Genomic DNA, 23642 nt, shown 5'->3' with positions numbered 1-23642 from the left:
CAATTGTAATGTATGGAACGTATTTTCACCCTGATTCCTACAAAGTATAAAAATATTGTGCAACAATAAGAGAACTATGAACACACTGAATGGATATTTGATAATAGTATGGAATTATTGGAATTGTGTGATTGTGGCTATGTCCCTAAAAAAAGATTTTATCTTTTAGAGAGCCTATTGAAATACTTTCAGAAGACATGATATGGAATTTGGGATTTGCTTCAAGGTTGATCCAGGAGGGCTGGGGCTGGGAGGAGGGGGCAACTTAAATAAAACAAGACTGATTATGAGTTGATAGTGTTGAAGTCAGGTGATGGGTTCATGAGAATTCACTTAATTAGTTTCTTTTACTTCAGATTATGTTTAATATTTACCATAATAAATAAGTTAAAAATATTTAGACATGTCTTTTCGAATAGTTTTAGCCTCATACACTATCCCTATAGTAACAGCTTAATTTTTGTACTGAGTTATCAATTAATAAGTTAATTGCCCAGAGAAGAACACAATGCATTTGCTTTAATCTATATTGGTTGGCTCTATTGATCAACTTAAAATTATTGCTAAATCACTGTCTTATATTAGGTAGACAGAACAAAATCTGACACAATGCTCAGTATAGTTTTCAGGTAGTGTCCCCCTCAACCCTGGGGTCCCACAGAAGTACTTTCAGAAATATTTGATTCAAATTTCACTTTTTAAACACTTTTCCCAATTATTTTTTTAAAACTGTCATTTAAAAAAATCCAACTTGGAGATTTACCTACCTGTTAGCATATAAGTAAAGTTAACTTGATTTTCCTGACACTGAAGAGTGAAGTTACTTCTGCCATCACTGTTTAATTGAGTAAAGAACATACTGCAATTGCAAGGTGAGTGGTTGAAAAGTAGTACAATTTCCATTACTAGTTTGTGTGAATTCAAAATTTCTCAGCGTTTTGTAACTCTCCCCAAATGCAAATATTTAAAGTACCTTATGACTGCAACTTGCAATACTAATATCCAAATATTAAGTTTTTGTTATCCTTGATCATTGTATAATACTATAGAAATGTTTTCAATTATACTAAAATAATTGTGTGCCAATCAAATGCCGTATCATTTACTTTATACATTTGAAAAAGTAGTGCTAGAGCAAGAAGTTTGAATATCAATGTCCATGTAGAAAGAAAATCAGGAGACCTAGTGAGGCCTGGACATCAGGTTTGAGGAAACATACCAGATGCATCTGAGGCAGAACCACATTTCAAGAAATGAGGCCTTACATGTTAGAAATTTCATTCCAGTTAGAAGCTCCATAAGGTCAGGAATCACATCTGGGTTATTCACAACTGTATGCCCAAACCATTACCAACGAATGGCTTGTGAGAGCTTTATTTCCCACCTGAATCTCCATTAGTTCCCACCAAGACACTCTAAATTCCAAATTAATTATTATTTGCAAAGTCTCTAATTCATAGTTTATATAAGTTTCTCGAAATGATAGTTATTATCTAAGCAGATTCCAATTCCATTTTTAAATGTGGTAAATATTTAGAAAATGTAGAAAACACTTAGAAAAATGGCATGCTTTCCTAAGCATACCATTTATTCAGCATACTAGGGTCCATAGATACAATTTAAGAGTAGAAAAATAAGCCATGAAATCAAAGCCATTAGGAAAATATGTGCTACTTTAAGTAATGTAGGTGAGAAAGGAATTGGCCCCAATTAAGTTAAATGATAAACTTAACATTAAGAATAACTGGTTGGGGGACTTTCCTGGTGGCACAGTGGTTAAGAATCTGCCTGCCAACAATGCAGGGAACACGGTTCGAGCCCTGGTCCGGGAAGATCCCACATACCTCGGAGCAACTAAGCCCGAGCGCCACAACTACTGAGCCCTTGCGCCTGGAGCCCTGCTCCGCAACAAGAGAAGCCACTGCAGTGAGAAGCCCGTGTACCACAACCAAGAGTAGCCCCCGCTTGCCGCAGCTAGAGAAGGCCCATGCCAGCAATGAAGACCCAATTTAGCCAAAAATAAATAAATTAATTTAAAAAAAAAAGAATAATTGGTTGGTAGAATTTTCAAAAAAGAATTGTGCTTTCAGGATAATGATTCTGCTTATCTTTATCCTGCAATTATTTTCACAATTTTTTCCATTTTATTATTCACCGGTAACTTAGCAATTGCTAAATGAAGTGGTAAATTCTATAAATACATAAAGGGAATGACCTTTCTCAAATACAGAAACTATGGAAGAGCTTAAGCCTCTGTCAAAAACCCAGCATCTCTTCAACATGCCTAAGATTCAAAGGTTTAATTCTTATTCAACATTTCAGATCTGTATTATTTACTATAGCTTGTTAGATAATATGACTCTTGCTAGTATTATCTCCTCTGCTAAAAGAAAATTCAAAGAGTTTGATCCTTAATCTCTTGGACTCTAGCCTAAATTAATGACAGATTTGTGTACCAAACATGAAGTCATAAAGATCCAAACCAGAGTACAAAATAATTTAAAAATTAAGGATGTTAATGTCCCCTTTTATACTTTTAGCTAAACATCTTGAAAATAAGTTTCCCCTAATCAATAGTGTAATAATGAGAATGATGTTTGTACCATGAAGTCAAATATGATTAACTTTAGAGTAAATCAATTTTACAAAATTTATTAGAACTAATAAAATTACTGTGGTATTATCATATTAGTATATGATAATTAAAGAGAAAATGAGCATATCAAATTTAAAGGATCAAAACATGATTTATAATATCCATAAGGATTAATAACTTACAAGAGAATCACTCATTTCTTTAAACAGCTTTGGTTTATTAAAAACTAAAAGTGTGAAATGACTAGCACTCATTTCATATTGACCTATTTTAAAAAAAAGCAAGTTGATTATTAGGAAAGCAAATGAGAGCCAAGAGAAATAATCTATCCTAATTGATTATTAGTTAATTTTGACTGGTTATTCTTGCTAGACATTTGTATGAAATTATTAACATTGAAAGTACTTCAATAATTTAGCCAAGTATTTGACACAAGTTATTTTAATGATACATGAAAGACATCTTGTTAACATTCTGGAGTGAATAATGTTATTCATACAATCATAAATATGATGATCATAATAATAGATTCAGATTTGTAGTGTCATTTTTTAAATTGATTACCATGGCATCAGACCGACATTTTATCTAGTTTTGTATAACCTTTTGATATTAACCTTGTTAATTTGGGGTTTGTAGCCACAGAAGTGAATAATAATGATCCCGAGGAATTATTTAATTCAACATACAGAATTTTATAAAGTATATGGGAGAATTGAGGCTGAGGGTGAAGGTGGCAAGGCTTTTTCTTATACTTTTCATCTGAAAAATCAAATACATAAAATTAAGCAGGTAAAATCCTATGTTGGTTATACTTCTAACGGAAACCTTTCTCTAATAAAACCTGAAAATGAATTCAACAACACTGAGGCTGACTCTTGACTTTAGGGAGAGAGAGATGTGACTACTGATCAAGAGCTCTATCTTAACAGCTAGATTATGCTTTATTTTTGAAAAGAAAAATTGCTGCTACTGCTAGGAAGAAAAAAATTACTTTCTCAGTGGACAAATGAATATATTTGTTTTTTGGTTAGTGCAGCTGTACCATAGTGCAGTCAAGGAAGCATTTTATTTAAAAGACATTACAGCTGTCACGACCCCTGAGCTCCTGGTGATTAATGAATCTTATATAAACTATGACAATTGGATATGGAAGACTGGAAAACAAGTGGCACAGCGGGATCTTCAATACTAGGCATCTTTTCCTTCTCACTCTTTTCTTTCCATTTAACTGTCTGCATGGCCAATAGGACATAACTTTTAGGCTCACAGCCTGAAAGAGAAACCATAGCAGGAGCCTTTCATATATTTCTGTTGATGTTGATGAACATGAGGAGATGGCCATTGGGGAAATCATAAATTGCTACCGGGGTGAAACCTTTACCAATACTGTAAGCAGTCATTTTAAAGTGATGGAAAAATATTATGGTAGCCAACCATTAACAACCAATTCATGCCCTTCAGTAAATGTTATCATCAAAAAGGCCATATCAGAAAACCACTTTATGAAATGTTCTTTTGTCGGATATAGGAATTGCACCTTAAGATGCCTTATAGTATATATCAATGTTTATACAAATACATAATAAATGAAAGCTAGCAATTTATCATATTACTAAAGATCTTTAGGAAGAGGTTGCCAGTATGCCTCAGTAGCATATTAAAGGTATTTAATAAGAAGTAAATTCTTTGTTATTTTTATAACATTTTATAATCATTACATTGTTTCTATCCTCTTCTATTAAATTGTGGAATAGAACTAGATAGATAATCTCTAAGGCTTGTTCTAATTTCTAAAATTCTGTGATTGAATCTTTTTTGCTCTGGAAGTCCTATAGTACGTTTTAGTAATAGTCACAAAAATTCTGACCTGATAAGCCATAAAGAATTGACATCAACCCAGATCTTTTTTTGCTAACATTGTTACACAATACATTTTATTCTATACCTTAGAAAAACATAGTATAGCATCTATCTTGTTCATCTGGTGATAATTACTAAACCATTCTCATATTCAAAATATGTATTGTAAGATCTATTTATTTAATAAATCTAATCTGTTATTAAGATGAATTTTCTGGGACAACCTACTTTTTTTCAGGGGGAAATATTTTGTTTGAATAATAAAAGGTGATTGACATTATCAGTTTGAATAAAAAAGGTGATTAACATGCTTAGTCAACAATTAGTTTGTTTCCCCTATTAATGAATTAAGGCATAGAAAAAAAATAAGATACACTAAGGGCTTTTAAGAATTTTGAAAATTCTACAGACATCTTCAACTTATAAAACTTATATTTGTTAAAACTGCAGTATGGGGCTTCCCTGGTGGCGCAGTGGTTGAGAATCTGCCTGCCAACGCAGGGGACACGGGTTCGTGCCCTGGTCTGGGAAGATCCCACATGCCGCGGAGCAACTGGGCCCGTGAGCCGCAATTACTGAGCCTGCGCGTCTGGAGCCTGTGCTCCGCAGCAAGAGAGGCCGCGATAGTGAGAGGCCCGCGCACCGCGATGAAGAGTGGCCCCCGCTTGCCACAGCTACAGAAAGCCCTCGCACAGAAACGAAGACCCAACACAGCCATAAATAAATAAAAATAAAAAATTTAAAAAAAAAAAACAAAAAAAAACTTAAAAAAAAAAAATCAACTGCAGTATGTTAAAAATTAACTTATAGTAATCCTGATTTTGTTAACCATTATTTTAATTTTTTTAATTTTATGAATTTGAAACACAGTTAATAGAGGCAAATTTAGTTTCAGTAAATAAATATAATGTGCAAAAGGGGAAACTAATTTCACATTAGGTAATAAAATACATATCATTTTGTATGTAATTTCTATAATTAGCTTGAACATAAGAAACTATTAAGCAAAGATGTGAAGTAGAACTCAATTAAATAAAAACTATGCAGAAAAATAAGATATTAGGCATTGGGAAGAAAATTCTTTCAACAGGGAAACTACCTCATCTTTTCTATTTAGTATAAATATCCTTTCTCAGTACAGCAACATTTAAAAGAATATTTTGGTTAGATATTTTTCAAGTATAAACCAAGTGTATGATTAGTACATAGAATTCTTCAAAGTATTTAGAGCTACACATTAAGGAAGCTACACATTAAACCTGCATGTAAAAATCTCAGGTTTTATTTATACTATGCTAGGGAGAAAGAGTGACATTGTTATACTAACATCTACAAAGCAACAAAATGAAACTCCAAAAGATGAAGATATTGTTAGGACCTAAAAAATACAGATGTACATCTAATGACTATATGCTTTGGCATGCACAAATGTCCTTTCAAGAACTTAGAGCCACATTATTTGAGTTACAAGTGGCAAGTTTCTTGTTAATGCTATACTATATACTATTCTATACTTTACTTATTTCAACTAAAGAGTTTAGCACATGTTTTACAAAATGAATATTTTTCTGTAAGTAGCAGAGAAATGATTTGAAGAAGTAACTCAGCGTTTCATGTATAATTATTCATCACACATCATCATCATTACTGTGATAGCACCAGTCAACCTAGCACTTTATAGAATTAGCATGGAGCCCCACCCTACCTGCCTGGCCATTCATAACACAGCAAATGGCAAGCCAAAAATAACATTCCCATGAGACCCAGAATTCTCTCTCACGGACAGCTCTAGTGACCAGTTTACGGCCATTGTTAACCAGTGAAGAACATCTCAACTGGCTCACACACTTTGCAAAGTGGTCAAAGGATTCTCCTGCCTTTAGGTTTTCAGAAAATAATAGAAACGGCATTTTTACAGGACTCTATGATTCATTCTTTCTAATGTGAGGATCTCAATGGAAGACAAGCGTCAAGCCCTTCGAACTCAGAATGCAGGGGTGAAGGAAAGGCAGATGGAGTTTGAAAACAAAGCAGTTTAATAAGCTTGACTCTGAAATTTGTGGTAAACAAGCCAACTCAGTGCTCACCTTGACATCACACAAAACAAAAATGTAATATATTCTAAGGCCAAAATAAACATTTTTCTTCTAAAATTACCTTTGGTTTTACTTTTGTTAGTCACAACTTTTTAACTTACAATAAAATTTCAAAAGCATTAAAGACTCTTTAAAGAAGTTTATGGTTGTAAAAGAAGGTGTGCATAGTTATTTAGCTACTTTAGATGGAAATATTACTACTTCATGCTGAAATTATCAAGTCATTCATTCCACTGTTATCTGATTTAAATCTAGAGTTTTCATAACTTCCCTAATGTTTTCTTCCTGGGATTAGGATTATACAGGGGAGAATAAACCAATTCAGTGTTGTTAATGATACTACTGGCATATATTTGCACATGCTTTACATTTTTCAAACACTTTCACAAATACTGGATACCAAAAAAAAAAAAAATCCAGTGACAAGGGAAGAATGATTAATCCTATATCACAAGTGATGAAACTTACATTTACAGATGTCAAGTGACTTGGTGCATAGATATTCGGTGGCAGGGCTAAGACTATAGTTTAAATACCATCTCTTAGTTTGGTACTTGTATCAATCAGGATGCGCTAGGTAATGCTGTAGTGACAAACAATCCCCAGATCCAGAGGCTCAAAACAACAAAGATGTATTTCTTGCTCCTAATATATGTCCATCAATAGATGTCTGTGGGTTCTCCAGTTCTCTCACTCCGAAACCCAGGATTTTGTACCATCCACTATCTATTAGGTTGCCTGTCACTGGGACAGAGGGAAAGAAAATTATAGCAAATCACATACTTTCTCTTAAAGCTGCTGCACAGACACTTCTGCTCATGGTTCATCAGCCAAAGCATGGCTCATAGGCGCAGTTAACTGCAAACAGGCAAACCTAGGAGCAAGGGAACCAAACAAAAAATATTTTGTGAATGTCACTGATTACAACAGTCAGTCCTATTAGGCACTAAACATTCAATTCACTCTTCTTCCTGTAGGCAATATGTACTCACCTGTCCCTGAAGGAGAAGACCCAGAAGTGCCTTTCAATGAGAACATCAAGTTCAAAGAGCAGAATCTATGGGTGATACAGTGTAGTCCCTACATCAGGAAGAAACATGCTTCATGTCTGAGTGTGGCTCTGCTTGATCCAAAAAACTTATGAACTAAAAAGGCAAGTCATCAGTTCCCTAAACATCCAGTGTACACTGGTAAACTTGTGTTCAGGGTAACCTCAATAACTATTCCCTGGAGAAAAATAGGAGACACAGCAGTTGCTGGTGTGTAGCAGGTGTGAAATCCCAGTAGGCAGATATTGTAAGGATCCTTTATCCCAAGACGAGAGAAATGTTCCTTGATTAGACCCGGAAGGGGCTTCCCAGTCCATTTATTCTCCATGGCTCTCTGTTCTAACCTTTGAAAAATGCTGTCTTTTCCATTTTCCTTTTTGGACACATTCAAAGTGAGCATCAGAATATGACCTTGTTAGGACACTGAGCAGCTTCTTCAGGTGGCTACATGTGCAGAAGGAGAAAAGCAAAGATAATATGGTGAGTTTTCCTTAAAATCAAATATGTGCAATTTGACTGCTTTTTATTCTGTAATTATTTACTTACATTTGTGGTGTTCAAATACACTTTCTTGTGGACTTCTATATCAGCAGCATGGTGGACTTCATGAATAATGGTTCCTCTCACTATTAAGTTTGCATGAAACATAAATTTTGCATAAAATATAACTTTTGTAGCATTGCTGAGATCTCCAGAAAGAAGAAAAATCTCTAAGGGACTAAAATTAGAAAAACAACAAAAATAACCAACCAAACAAAAAAACCTTGAGTTGAAACCAGAGCCGTAAGCTGTACGTGCACACATGCATATGCACACACACACAAAGGGTTTTGCTTTGTCACTGGCAAGTAGAAGGACCTGTACCTGAGAACCTTATATTAAATTTAAGAATCTGGCCTGACTGGTCTTAGGTACCTAGAGCCTTTTGGCTCCAAGCAGAAGCATAGGCAAATCCTCTCTGGAAAAAAGTCGAGATTAGCTGAATTTGAACACAATAAATACGACGATGGAATAAGGTTTAACCTCTGTCTAACTGTGGTCCCTGAATGACAGAATAGAGAGAACAGAGGAAAGGCAATTTTTGAAGAGTTAATGCGTAAGAATGGAGAAAATAAATCCAAAGTTACAAGCTGAACAATGTATACTTAGTGAGATAAAGAGTTAAACATTTGAAACATTTCTTTAAAATCATGAAGAAAACAAATATGCCCACTATCACATCATTTAACACTATAATGGCTGCCTGTCTCAGCCACTGCACTAAGTCAGATAAAAAGAATAAGGAAAATTAGAAAACAAAGAAACAAAATTGTTATTATTCACACTGAGTCATTTACATAGAATACCCCCCCAAAACCTACAGACAATTTATTGGAAATAATAAGAGAACTTAGCAAAGCATCTGGATATAAAACCAGAAGATGAAAATCGGTTTTATTTCTATATACTAACCACAAATCGAAGACATATTTTTAAAGCATTATTTCCAATAGCAAGAAGAGATACATGGAATCCAGAAATGGAACAAAAGATACGCGAGGCCTATGTGGAAAAAACTGTAAAACTTTAGTGAAAGACATTAAAGAATCTAAATTTGCAACATATGTGATGTTCACGGATAGGAATGCCCAATAACCTAAATATATCATTTCCTTCTAAATTCAGTGCAATTCTAATAAAAATTCCAGTAGGCTTCTTTTTTATTTCTTTGGAACTTGAAAAGCTGATTCAAAATGTTTTGTGAGAGAGCACAGTCCTAAGTATGTTGGCTGGATGCTCTTGAGACGGAGAAAACAATGGTGCGTATCCATAAAGAGAACCTTAAAAGAACCAAAGCAGGAAGAGAAGGGTTTGTCTTTAACCTAACTGATGGCATTAATGCGCCTAAAGAAAATAGTTACCTAGAGAAGGAGCTGGGTTTGTCTTGGAAACTAGGGGTGCATATGAGAGACTGTGAGGGGAGGTGGGGAGTGGAAGAAGCAGAATTAGAAAAATTTGAGGAGGTGAGTCTGCAGGTATGCCCTCTGTTAAACATAGATGGGTCTGAGTATTGTAGCGTGATGCTATTAGATATGTAAGTCAGCAGTTTTCAAACGTTTTCGTGCAAAACACGTAAAAGAATTTTTAAAAACTTTTTACCCCTTACATATTTTTTAAGGCGGCATCTGTTATGTTTTAGCATACATCTAAATAGTTACAAAAGATGTAATTGCTGGTGTATTGAAAAAAATATAATTTAAAATTTAAAACATATTTATTTAGTGTATCCAATGGAATCCAAAATGTCAAAGACCCAGCCACCATTTAAATATATGAACAACTTAATCTATAAGTTGGAAGTTTTAGTGTTCCTTTTCCTACTTGTATTTTTATTCCACTTCCTCCACAGAATTTTATGCTCGTATAAAATATTTTTATGCTTGAGGAGTCTTTATTGCTCATCCTATCATGTTTCTCTGCAGCAAACATATGCATGTTAATTGGCATTTTATACATTTTTACATTTCATGTAAAAATAAGATTTAACTGTCAAGAGTTTTCTTTTGGGTTGCATTATTAAAATTATTAGTAGTACACAATTGATAAAAACAAAATAAGTATATTACAAATTATAATGGATCAATATTAAACATCAAAAGTGAAATTTTCCTGGCAATGAACCTCATAATGAGATGGATGAGCCTCTTCTTCCCTCCAATTAGTTTATGTATCCATGGGTGAATATTAAATAATGCTAGAGTGAGCCAGCTTTCAACATCAAGTCCACATCTGGTTTTCATTTTTATAAATGTAAGCCCTAAGCCTGTGGTTCATTGCTTATAGCAACATCAATACCAATAAATTTAATTGTCCCTTTGGCTCCCAGATGGCTTTTATACCCTGGGGCATGCAGTAGGAATGGGTAAAAGTGATGCCTTTCTTTTGTCGAGTGGGAACAGGTGGCTGTGAAAAGGGGCCTTATGTGAAGCCTAGAGACCAGGCAGGTCGTTAGGATGGGGAACATAAGTTGAAGATCATGATGATGATTCCTTTAAAACTGCCCAAGCCTATATAAACCCTGAAAAGGTCTTTGTGTGCTATAGTTTGTGGTTCACTGATTCAAGTCCTAAAACCAATTCCTCTGGCTGATTTGCTTGCTCAGTATGGAGCCCTCTGATTTTAACGCCATTCGAATGTCCTTAGGCCTGTGTGTAATATGCATGTCACGTTAACAGTAATAACTCAAATTGCACCCAATTTCGTCCCCACCTGCTGACAGAACCTCTCATCCTTTGCACATTCCACCCACCCAACCCCCCACCCAAGCTCCTAAACAGCGGCTCTTAAGTGTTCACAGATAAATCCACATGGCCAGTTCTTGTCTCTCACTGGGCATGGGCACCAATGCATTACAGTTGTACTTCTAACTTTCACATAGTATAAGATGTACTGGAAATGAATTAAATGTAAATTAAATTTTGTAAGCCAAAAAATGTATTATTATTTTGTCAAGTAAGTATCTTTTAAAATACCATACATTATCACCATTGTTTAACTTGTACAAGAATATTTTAAATGTTTTAGAAGTATTTCTTATTATGAAATGTTTAAGACACACAAAAGAATATATGTAACATTTAGGTAAGTTACCAGGTAAACCTTAAAATGAATACATGTGAACCCATCACCCAACATAAGAATTAAAGCACTACCATTACTAAAGCATGCTCTGTTTCCATCCCATCCCACTGCCTTTCTCCCAGAGATAGTCACTATCCTGAGTTTTGTTTTTAGCACTCTCTTCCTTTTTAAATATAAACTTTTAAATACATACATAACTATATGTATGTATTCCTAAACAATGTATTGTTTAGATTCTCTTATTCATCTTTATAAAAATTATGTATTTTATGTACTCTTCTTCAACTTGCTTTCTTCATTCAGTATTTCTAAGATTCAGCCATGATGTTACATGTATCTATGGTTCATTCATTTTTGTTGATATATAATATTCCCTTGGGTAAACCACCACAATTTTTTTACCCATTCTCCTGAAATGAACATTCGGATTGTCTTAATATTTTTGTTATTACATACAGTGTTGCTGGTGCACATTTGCAAGAGTTTATCTAAGGATATATAGACCTAAGAGTGGAATTGCTGGGTATTCCCATTTTCAACTCTGTAAGATAGTTCTGAATTTTTTTCCGAAGTGATTGAACAAAGTTACATCCCCTCTACCAGTGATAATATCTTCTTGATTTTCATTTTCACCAATCCTTAGTATTATCAAACTTATTATTTACCAATCTAGTGACTATAAAATATTATCTCAATTTTACAGATTAAAACTAATGATAAAGTTGAGCAACTTTTCACATTTTATTCGCCATTTGGATTTACTGTCCTGTAATATGTGCCTACCATAACTTTTGATCATTTTCCACTTGGACTTTTTTTGATTTGTAGGAATTCTCCCTATATAATCTAGGTATTATTTTTCAGTGGTGGGTAATATATCTTGAATATATCCAACCCTATTCACATAAGCTTTTCTCATTCAGTTCTCAGTGTTCCTCAGGTCCTGTACATTTGCTCATAGGTACTGATGTTTTCTTCCTGCAGTAGCAATGCCTCATGTTTATGTGGGATAAACAGTTTACAAAGCACTCTCACAAATCTTATCTCATTTGAGTTTCTCAACAACTTCTAAAAGAGAAGTTGGGTATTATTATACTTGTTTTATAGATAAGGACACTGAGTGGCTTGCCCAAGGTCATAGAGCTAATGAGTCCTCAGACTCTGTACTCCATATCCTCCTTATGATTATATGATGCTTCAGCTGTTTATAGATTATGGCTTATTCATTTAAGCAAATACTGCACTTCTGCTTGGCATCTTTACTTCAGTTCCTTCTTTTTTATGTTTATAATTCAAGATACAGCTCTAGTCTATGAAGTTCATTCTAAATTCATTACCTGCAAGATAATGTAGGTATCCAGATGAGTAAAGGAAGCACCAAGATGATTTTTTAATAGGGTTTTTAAAAAAAGAATGTCCAGGAGGATACTAGAAACCACGACAGTTACCTGTTCTGGGGCAAATCACATTTTTGAAAGTAATGGGTCTATTATGTAAGAAAGCTGATTTCAAATTCAGTATTTTTCTTTCTTTTGGCCTTTTAGAGAGTGAAAAAGAGGAATACAGTGAATAAAGAGAAGAAAAATATACTTTAATATTTATTAGTATTATCTAAATTGGCTGTCCTATTTATGTCAAATACTGATTTCCTATTTATTTATTAATTACTAAATATTATTTATTTGTTGTATTAGCTATAACTAATAATTAGTATTAAATGTTGAACTTATAATGGGAAGTGATATTGATAGGACAGTAATTCCATCACTCAACCTCTGGCTGAAGCTCCTACACCTGGGCAGTTGAGTGAGAATCCACCTACTGTGGGAGCCCAAGAGGGTGGGATGTTAGCTCTCAAATGAGAGATGCCCAAGTGTTACCTGTCAAACATTTGAGATGGTGAAATGTAGTACTTCTTACTTTCTGGGAGTTGTTAAATTTGTTCATTCATTCACCCTCAAGCGGATCAAACTACTGCATGTGAAACCTTTAATCATTTGGTAGTTTTCATAGATTATTCAATTTTTATGTACATCACATACACCAGAGAAAACTATGTTTGATGAAATTAGCAGTAATAAGAAAGGACCTGAGTATAAATAAAGAAATAGCATTCCTACTCTGAGGTATTTTAATCACCATATAATAGTTGTATCTTAAGCACTTCCTGGGTACATCCCTTGATGAATAATAAAGAGATAGACCCTCATTGTATCTTCTTCTCCAAAGAGAAAAGTTTTAATAGCAACTGTCTGTTCTACAGAGAATTACTAAATATGACCTTTCCTAGGTCTCTTTTTTCTAGTATAAATGCATCTCCAATTATATACCTAGTATTTACTCATCAAATATTCCTACATCAGTGTCCAATTTAAAATTTGTTGGCTTGCTATTTTATTTTTGACTAGTGGCATTTTTGCTACTTTAATTAGGGTACTGAGCATCACTGTCAGTACTAAGGTTTTTGTTTTTGTTTTTCTTGGGTCTTGCTTTTTTGGCACGTGTGAATTTTGTTTCGTATAAAACAAAATGACTTTCTCGTGGTCTCTGATGATGGTCTCCTTTAAAATTAAAGGAGCATCTGGTTTTGGTGTGGGGATGATCCACGATTACGTTGTGACTGATCTATATTAGTTACTTGTACATTCTTTTTTTTTTTTTTTTGGAATTTCACAAGGGGAAAACTACAAGTAAGGAGTTTTATATAATTAAATTTGTTACAGGTTTTCATGTTCAGGATAAACGATTTTTCAACCTTGGGTGAAAAAACTTGCATCAGTTTAAGGTGACTGTGTTTTACCTTAGGACAACTGTTGCATGCCAATTTGCGCGTGCGCGCGCCTTTGTGTGTGTGTGTGTGTGTGTGTGTGCAAACACAGTCAAAACTGAGTTAAAAGATGTAAATTTAAAATTGGTTGTGTATCTAATCTGCCCCAGGTTCAGTAAATAAACAATTCTTTAAAAACAAACAAACAAAAAAATGGTTGGCTTGGTCCTGTTTCCATGAAGTGATGGTTTCTCTAAGTATTTTGTTCTGAGTCTGAGAGCTGTGTATATGAGAAATAATATATGGCTGATAACGAGTACCCTGTGTGTATTTGAGTCAGGTACTATACTAGGCTCATAAGGCTCACTTTGAATAGGGGATAATTATACCACAAAGTGGTAAGCATAAGAGAAAGGTGTGCATAAGGGGAGAAGGGTACCTAATGACTCTAGAATTCAGATCTGTGTTTGGAGAGAATGAGTTGAACTCTGTATTGGTAGTTTTGAACTCTACATATTTTATAGTTGTGTGTAAGGATATGGGTCATCCCTAATGACCCATACATTCCCAATGTAAGGGGAGAGCCATTCTTAGATGGGCAGCTTCTAGTGTCACCTGGTCCAGGGACTTGAAGAGGCAAATTACCCTTTTGAGAGAAAGGGCATTCTTTACATTTTCACAAATTCATCTCCAAACTAACTGGTTTAAAAAAGCCTTGTGGATAATGTGACCACATAACTTAATATCCACTTTGCCTAGGACAAGACAAGATTTGTGGGACATTGGGACGACAGACCCAAACAAGGACTGTCTCAGGCAAATAAACAATCACTTTATGTATGGAATGAAAAGTGACCTAGGCCTCTATGAGGTGAGCTGGGAAGGTTGATTTGATAGATTCTACCCTCAGGAGAAAAAAAATGTCAGAAGCCAAAGAGACTTCTGTTGCCTTTTCAAGGGAAGGACTGTGGATTTTTTTTGTTGTTGTTTTTAATAAATTTGTTTATTTATTTATTTTTGGCTGTGTTGGGTCTTTGTTGCTGTGCACGGGCTTTTTCTAGTTGCAGCGAGCAGGGGCTACTCTTCGTTGTGGCGCGCGGTCTTCTCATTGCAGTGGCTTGTCTTGCGGAGCACAGGCTCCAGGCTTGTGGGCTTCAGTAGTTGTGGCACACAGGCTCAGTAGTTGTGGCTCATGGGCTCTAGAGCACAGGCTCAGCAGTTGTGGCGCACGGGTGTAGTTCCTCTGCAGCATGTGGGATCTTCCCCGACCAGGGCTCGAACCCGTGTCCCCTGCATTGGCAGGCAGATTCTTAACCACTGCGCCACCAGGGAAGTTCAGGACTGTGGATTTTTAAAGAGCTTACAAAGGCCTGAAATCTTTGGCACTTCAATTTTGATTTTTAAAGATTCCATGCTTTGCCATTATATTTAATTCCCAATAATTAGTTTCCCAATATGATTAAAAGGGTCTTTATATTGTTCTTCAGGGACAGCAAGAAATGGGACTCTGGGGAAATGATACCTCATTCAGCTGTCACTTTGGATGTTGGTGGGGAAAGAGTAATGAAAGAGGTTTTTTGCAAGAAATAAGACAACTCGGCTGGGGGGAGGGGCATCTGGAATTACAAAGAAACCCTGCGGACAAAAGAAAAGGGCTTGTGAAATGCCTGACACGGTGTCTCACCAGCCTGATTAATTAATAAGGCCATGATCTCTAAGTGACCCCGGGTGACAATCTGCGCTGTGTGTTAGAGTGATCGCTGAGGGCAGTGTCATTTGGTTCTCTGGGAGTGAGACCACGGGTTGTCTGTGGGAATCCAGGGACTGCAGCCTTGGGTCAGCCCACCCTGAGCGCTTTGGAGGGCCTACGGTGGGATGCAGGCCGAAAGCTCCCCGCGCAAAAGGCTGGCTTTGAAAACCAGCAGCCGAAATCGTGCACCAGGTCAGGTGCGCTCAGTGACCAGTTCTTTCCCCACGACCCCGCCCACTCCTGTCCCCGGCCCGCCCACACCCCAAGCATTGCCTTAAGTCGGCCCACCGCTCCCTATTGTCCAGCGGGCACTGAGAACTCGGGTCTCTGCAACCTTCAGGCGCGGGCGGTGCGGAGCGCGCCCACTGCGCGTGCGCGCGCCGGCTCACAAGCCCCCTCGCCCCCTCCCCTGCGCCGGGACTTGGTACGGCCGGGACGTCCCGGCGGTTGGCGTCCTCCGCTGTTCCAGCCAGGGGCGGGCTTTTCAAATCTTACCTTTGGAAGAGTGGCGGCGGCCCTGGCTGTGGCGCTGGTGATGGAGGGGCAGATCCTGAGGGGACCCGAGCTCCGCCCGGCGGGGCTTCCCGCCCAGCAGGTGAGTGAGGAAGGGAGCCGGCTTCAGGTCCTCAAGCGTTCGTTTTGCCTGGACGACGGGAAAACCCCCCCTTCGCGTCTCGTATTCCGCCGTGGCCAGGAACAAAGGACTAGGCGACTGCACTTTTGAGGCCCTAATGGAGCTTGGAAATCTCCCCGTTCCCGTCTCCCCACCCCCGCCCCCAATTTTCTTAGGGAGGAAACAGGCCTGGAATGGGGAAGCGACGCCGGAGTCTCGCAGCGCGTTTTGGGGCGCGCCTGTCCGCCGCCCCTCCTCCCAGGGTTGGGACGCTTGTCTTTTTGCAAGGGTGGGTGACGCGGGGGAATGGGAGCCCCGGGATTTCCCGGAAGCCCACCCGAGGCCCGTGGAGGACACTTTGCTTATTACTAGATTTGATGCAAAGCACAATCACAGTAGGAGCTTTGTCTACACACAGTATAAACTTGGTGGAGCGGGGTGGAGAAGTAAACTGCAACCTCTGAACTTGAGAAAAAGTTGGTCTGGTAGTGGATTCTTTTTGAATTGGATAGGAGAGAAGTTTGGTGTTTGGTATTTATCCATGTAAAATGTGTGTTAGGAACCTTTCTACTTAATATAGCCCAACATTATTTCTTGGCAGTTATTAAAAGTTTATACTTTCCACTCTTAACCTTTAAAGAAAACTTAAAAGATGGGACTTAGAACTCTGATGTCTTTGAGCTGGATCTCCACTTCCAGTTTACTCCCCACCTTGTTTTACCTATTTTTAAAGTAGATTAAACCATATGAAATTCCGAGTTTTGTAGGTCGAAATAGGTAGAATATTAGCAATTTTGTATGGTCCCACCTATTATCTTTGCTTAGCAACCCATTTTCTTTTCTGTAAACCTTAGAATCCTCAGCAGATGCAGAACTGTTAGGGAGTCTCCATAATGCTGTGAAAAGGAAAGCAAGACCTTGAGTCGTTATGCAAAGAGGGCAGTAACTTTATCAGTAATTTATGCTGTGTTATGCCAGTATTTTCAAAAATTTCAAACATTTCGATGCAGAGTGTTTCTTTTCTGTTCTATCCTGTTATGTACTTTTGTTACCGAAATTGGGGCCCGGCTGCTGGCTGCTCAAAAGCCAATAAAGAGGCAAGATTGGTGGAAAGGAAAGTTTGCTTTGTTTTGGATGCCGGCAAAGGCCGGGGTGGGGTGGTGGGGTGCGGTGTTGGACGCCTGTCCGAAGGCTGACTCTCCCGCACTGCCAACCGCTGGACATGAGCTTCTGTAGACAGAGGGAGGGGCCACGTGTGGAAACGGCACAGCCAGCTCTGACAGCCGTCTTGAAATTGGTCTTGCAGTGGTCTGACCAGCGTCGTCGTGATTATTTTAAGCACAGTTAATCTTCAGTTCCAGGGTTGGTTGGTTCCCATTTCTTTGAGGCCAGTTCTCGGATTCTGGCAGCTTATGTCACGGCCGCAGTCTGGTCGCCATGTAGTTAAGGACCACCTGCTGGGGCTTTCAGTACCTATCAGACAGCTCCCAGGACGTGGCTCAGAATATTACCTATAGCCCTTGAGCAGGAACTGAAGGCCCGCGACTTGGCTTACTGACCAAATTATTATTGTTTTGTCCCGTTTGACTGCTTTTCTTTGCTTCTGCATGTTCTCATTTCTCTGATTAAACTTATCGTTTGACTCAAGTTTTTCCACAGGCAAAAAGGCAGGCTGAGGACATGGGGGGCAAGGACCACAGGGTCCTGCTCCGTTTCCCTTTGATTGTACTAATTAATTTTTTTAATTTGGTTTCTAGTGAATTGGTGATCTTGAGGTTCTTGCACTTACCATGTAGGTGTTGGTGAGGCCGATGAAGTCTATTTCTTGAGCGGTGTGCACCAGTAAATGTTTCTGTATGGTACAAAAGAGATAAGAGGATAAGGTCATAAAAGAAGTTTAGCTACGTGGAATGAAAAGAAATATTTAAATATACATAACTGCTGGATTATTTACATGTAGGAAAGTACATTACTTAAAGATTCTTAGGCAGCAACAAATTAAAATAGTTGAGTTGTGGAATTCTTTCTGTTTGGATCTTGGAGAAAAATTGCAAACTAGTAATAGGTTTTAACCTAACAGGAATATTGAGGGTCAGTAAGAGAATTTTATACTTGACTAACACTGACTTTTTATTTGTGTTTCCTTTGATCCTAATGAACCTGCCATCAGATAGGGATAGCACCAAAGATTTTGAGATGGTCACTCACTAGTGTAACACCTCTACTCAAACCTTAGAGTCATCTGTGACTACTCACAGCATAGAATATTGGCTTTGGAGTCAGATTAAGGTAAAATCCAACTCTGTTTGTTGTGCAACCTTGAATAAGTTACCTGTCTTTTCTAAGTTGCAGTTTCTGCAGTTGTAGAATGGTAAACTGCTTATCGCAGAAATTTGTTGGAATTTGAGAACCTCTTTAAAGTACTTACCACAGTACCTAGCACTCATACATGCTTGAGAGATGACTGTTTTTGTTATTATCTTTTGTCCCATTCATCTGAATAGTTGGGGCAGCCACCTACCTTTTCTTACAAATGTTTAAGCTTTTGAAATCTTTATAAAAATAAAATTGGAGAAATAATATTTTCTCATTGCAGAAAAGTAAACATAGAAACATGAATTTAAGAATTCTTTCTCCAGTTCCATTCCCCAGAATGAGCACTGTTAACAACGTCTAGACTTTTCTCTGTATGTAAACAATTCTTAAAATACACAAAATTTCTTTTGGAAAGAATGTATACTGTATATACTCTTCTGCAATCTTTTTCATCTTGGTCTCTTAGCTAACATGGTTTAACTATACCCATTAGGTGGGTGATAGTTTCTATCTGGATTACTACAGTTTTCTTACCAGCAGCCCAACTTCTTTTTTTTTTTCTTCTTTTTTTTAGTCAGTGCTTAATTCCAACACTAAAGCCATTTTCTTTGTACTTCCTTTGTGCCATTCTAGCTCTTAAAATCTAGTATATTTCCGTTTTCTACATTATCTAAGTTTGCACATTTAAGTCATCTGTTTCATTCTTAGCCTTGCCCTATCCATTTATTTTTACCAGCCTGACTTTAAATACCTACGAGATAAGGCTTCTGTTTGACCTAATAGCAAGCCCTTATTTAGAAAATTGAAGAAGAAATAACAAAAGGAAGGCTCTGTCCCCATTCTCCGCTCTTCTTGGAGGCTTGAATTCACACACTTCTAAGAGGGCTGCATACAGGGAAGCATGCTTTTGTCAAGGGCCCTAGTCAGTCTTGACTCTGCCATTATATGGTTGAGGCAGTGATGATTTTCGCTCCCTGCTCTTCCTCTTTGAGGTCAGTAAGCATCACCATTGAGTGCCACCCTCATTACATGATCACTGTTCTCACTGTGGTTCGCGCTAGACATCATCACTCCTAGCCTAGGAGCAGTTTGTACCCCTTTTTAACTTAAAACAAGTCCTTTGACTCCATTATGTTTTTCTTGGCTAGAGTAGTTTGCTTGACCAGAGATGTTTTCTCTGCATGTAGAGTATAGAGGTGTACTATATATTATAGTATATACTATACTAAAAAAACTTGTATGGGGGCTTCCCTGGTGGCGCCGTGGTTGAGAATCTGCCTGCCAATGCAGGGGACACGGGTTCGAGCCCTGGTCTGGGAAGATCCCACATGCCGCGGAGCAACTAGGCACGTGAGCCACAATTACTGAGCCTGCGCGTCTGGAGCCTGTGCTCCGCAACAAGAGAGGCCGCGATAATGAGAGGCCCGCGCACCGCGATGAAGAGTGGCCCCCGCTCGCCGCAACTAGAGAAAGCCCTTGCACAGAAACGAAGACCCAACACAGCCATAAATAAATAAATAAATAAATTTAAAAAAAAAAAAAGAACTTGTATGGAGAACACAAAACTGGCTAATACGATGATCTTTTTTTTTCACCCTGAATGCGTTAAAAAAAGAAACTAGCACATTTTAAATCAACTATACTCCAATAAAAAAAAAATGCATACACTTAATTTATCCCTCTCTGTCAGCCCTCCCAGATCCACATCCACTCAGTGTAGAGCAGGGGATGTAAGGTCATAGTTTACTAAGTATGTTCATTTGGCTGGGTTAGGGATCAGCAAACCACTTCTGTAAAAGGACAAATAGTAAATATTTTCAGCTTTGTGGGCCACAGTCTCTTTTGAAATTATTCAGCTCTGCCTTTGTAGCTTGAAAGTAGCCATAGACAATACAAACGGGCGTGACTGTGCTCCAGCACAACTTTATGTACAAAAACAGGCACTGGCCAGGCTATAGTTTGCTGCCCCCTGCTCTAAAGGACAGAATTCTAATATAATATCTGCTAGCTATATCTCATTTCCTTACTGAATATTTAATCTTAAAAATACTGTAATTTTTTTTAAACCCTGACTTTACATTTCCTTTCTCCACTATATCCCAACCCTCTCTACTTTTATGAAGTCTTTATCAATAAGTGATGAAGAAAGACGATCTTCATTTACCAGATGGAAACCTTAGAAGTCCAAACTGATTCGTTAGTGTTGTCTCTGGCCACCTACTGGTTTCTAAAGGTTGTTGCAACTTTCCAGATGGCTGGGGAATTTCAAGTAGCGCAGCCCTGGTTCTCTGCGGTGGCTGTGCACTGAATCACCAGAGGAACTTTTAAAAAAAGAGCAGGTTCCACCTCCAGAGATCCTAATTGTTTTGGGGTAGGTCATAAGCTTAGGTACTTTTGTAAGGCCCTTCCTCTCTGCCTGAGGTGATTCTAATGTGCAGCCAGCTTTAAGAAGGACTGTGCTAGTCCTTCAACTGGCTGCCTGACTGTAGTATTTGAACTGGCTGCCTGACTGTAGTATTTAAACTGGCTGCCTGACTGTAGTATTTGAACTGGCTGCCTGACTGTAGTATTTGAACTGGCTGCCTGACTGTAGTATTTGAACTGGCTGCCTGACTGTAGTATTTGAACTGGCTGCCTGACTGTAGTATTTGAACTGGCTGCCTGACTGTAGTATTTGAACTGGCTGCCTGACTGTAGTATTTGAACTGGCTGCCTGACTGTAGTATTTGAACTGGCTGCCTGACTGTAGTATTTAAAAAGCAAACTTGAATTTAATGGCACCAGATGGTATTCGCTTATATTTGAGTTGTGGGGTAAAGTTATTCATCCCACTTTCAAGTTTCTCCCTAAGTAGACTCTCCAGTACTAACCCGCCTGCCAGAGTTTATTTCTATAGACATATGGGTCACATAGATAATTCTTATAATTGATTACTAATTACATTAAAGAAGAATTTACTTTGGGACTGACAAGTCATAAAAAGATGAGATGGAGTTGTTGAAATTCAGTCGTGTAAAGAAGGAAAAGCAGCAAATGACTACATTTATATAGTACATCAGTTTTGAGTTATACTACAAAAGAAGGTTTTTATGTGGTGATTACATGATGTAATTACAGAAGGTAATTAAACAGATCTGTTTTCTGCGTGTGAATAGTACATTTGATTGATTTGGATAATCAAGTTAAATCATCTGCAGTTTTTCTTTTTGGGTAATCATAGACTATTGCTCTAACTTTCAGCTTTTCTTTTTGAAAAGATTGTCCTTTCAATATCTGGACATTTTGTTATTAGATTCATTCAGATTTTTGATATAAATTTTATTCCAGTTAAAAGGTAAACTACAGCATTCATTTTTTTTTTTAACTGCAGAAGCTAGGATGATCTCTTCATTTTTAGAAATAGACATACTGAAGCGTTATTACATGTTTGTAGTATATTAAAGAGTATCTAGTGATTTATAATTTTTAAAAAGTCACTGAATTTAAATCAGAACAGTACATTTCAGTTTATAGAATTTTGATGTTACATATGAAGCTTGTTTATAGAGCCAGGCCATTTTAAGATCATTGTACAGAATGAAAGACTTTCAGAACTAAAATGATTTAGTAGTTTCATGGTGACTCTTAAAACTAAAATAAATATATCCAAAACTGTGTTCTAAATCTCTGTTCCAGGTAGCTAAAGCTTCTGACATTTTCTTAGCATAGTTCTTTCACTCTCTTTTTTAAATTTTTTTTTTTTTTTTTTTTTTTTTTAATGAGGATCTTGAATCAGATGCGTATGTTTGATTGATTGATTGATTAATTGATTGATTTTGGCTGTGTTGGGTCTTCGTTTCTGTGCGAGGGCTTTCTCCAGTTGTGGCAAGCGGGGGCCACTCTTCATCGCGATGCGCGGGCCTCTCTCGTTGCGGAGCACAGGCTCCAGACGCGCAGGCTCAGCAGTTGTGGCTCACGGGCCCAGCCGCTCTGCGGCATGTGGGATCTTCCCAGGCCAGGGCTCGAACCCGTGTCCCCTGCATTAGCAGGCAGATTCTCAACCACTGCGCCACCAGGGAAGCCCTCACTCTCTTGCTTCTGAGATTTTATTTACATTGCTTACCCTAACAAATAGCCTGTTACCTCTCTGCTGTTAAACCTTAGTTCCTTTATTCAGCATCTGTTCTTTGAGAAAGTTTTTCCTTGGTTAATTTAGTGTCATCAGTTACATCTTGCCATCTCACAGTGCAACGTACATAATACATGCATGTGCTGTATTGTTCACATTGGTTATTATATTCTTGTATTAGTTTCTGAGGCTGCCATAACAAATTACCAAAACTGAGCGGCTTAAAACAACAGAAATTTGTTCTCTCAGGGTTTTGGAGTCCAGAAGTCTGAAATCAGGGTACCTGCCGGGCCGTGTTCCTGCTGGAGGGACTAGAGAAGAATCTGACCTTGCCTTTTCCAGCTTCTGGTGGTTGCTGGCAATACTTGGTGTTCCGTGGCTTGTAGGCTCATTACTCCAGTCTCTGCCTCCATCTTCACATGGAGTTTTCTGTGTGTCCCTCTGTGTCTTCACTTGGCTTTCCTATGAGGCCAACAGTCACTGGATTTAGGGCCCACACGAATCCAGCATGACCTCATCTTAACTAATTACATCTGCAGAACTATGCCCAAATAAGGTTACATTCTACGGTTCTGGGAGGACACGAATATGTGGGGGACACTATTCACCTTGTACAGTTACAGTAAGAATATATAGTATTTCTCACCTTTGTTTCTGTTCTGTTTATCCAGTAGATTGTAAAGACTTCCTAATAAAGCAAGAAATTAAGATTTTGCACAGAGCCTTTAAAAGATTTTATGCTATCATACACTAAAACTTTGTTACTTTCCCAATATGTTATAAAATTATAATACTAGATAGTACATTTTCCATCTATTAGGGGTAAAAAGAAATGTTATAATTTTGGGTTTTGCTACCTTTTA

The 23642-nt window shown here is 37.6% G+C and overlaps 1 protein-coding gene and 1 long non-coding RNA gene across 7 annotated transcripts in view; one reads left to right on the top strand and one right to left on the bottom strand.

Moving 5' to 3' along the window:
* Positions 1–5506: 5506 nt before the first annotated feature.
* LOC130705006 (uncharacterized) lies at positions 5507–23237 on the bottom strand. The gene is made up of 5 exons (XR_009005593.1): positions 23063–23237; positions 18145–18207; positions 16238–16385; positions 7548–8048; positions 5507–7429 (listed from the first exon to the last, which is right to left on the bottom strand). It is a non-coding gene; the product is annotated as an uncharacterized LOC130705006 (long non-coding RNA).
* RTKN2 (rhotekin 2) overlaps positions 16198–23642 on the top strand; it is a 127562-nt gene continuing 120117 nt past the window's right edge. For 4 of the 6 annotated variants that reach the window (XR_009005592.1, XR_450063.2, XM_007170844.2 and 1 more), the window contains exon 1: positions 16207–16337. Coding sequence is in view for 2 of the 6 variants with exons in the window: in XM_007170844.2 (XP_007170906.2) it covers positions 16278–16337 (60 nt within the window). In the remaining 4 variants the exon portion in view is untranslated. Of the gene's footprint in view, positions 16338–23642 lie in introns of all 6 variants that reach the window. The other 2 variants (XM_057530398.1, XM_057530400.1) reach the window with 2 other exon arrangements.

The sequence above is a fragment of the Balaenoptera acutorostrata genome, chromosome 16 (assembly GCF_949987535.1).
Source record: "Balaenoptera acutorostrata chromosome 16, mBalAcu1.1, whole genome shotgun sequence".
Taxonomy (NCBI): domain Eukaryota; kingdom Metazoa; phylum Chordata; class Mammalia; order Artiodactyla; family Balaenopteridae; genus Balaenoptera; species Balaenoptera acutorostrata.
Note: the sequence above shows the minus strand (reverse complement) of the source record. Positions and strands in the feature narration are given on the sequence as shown.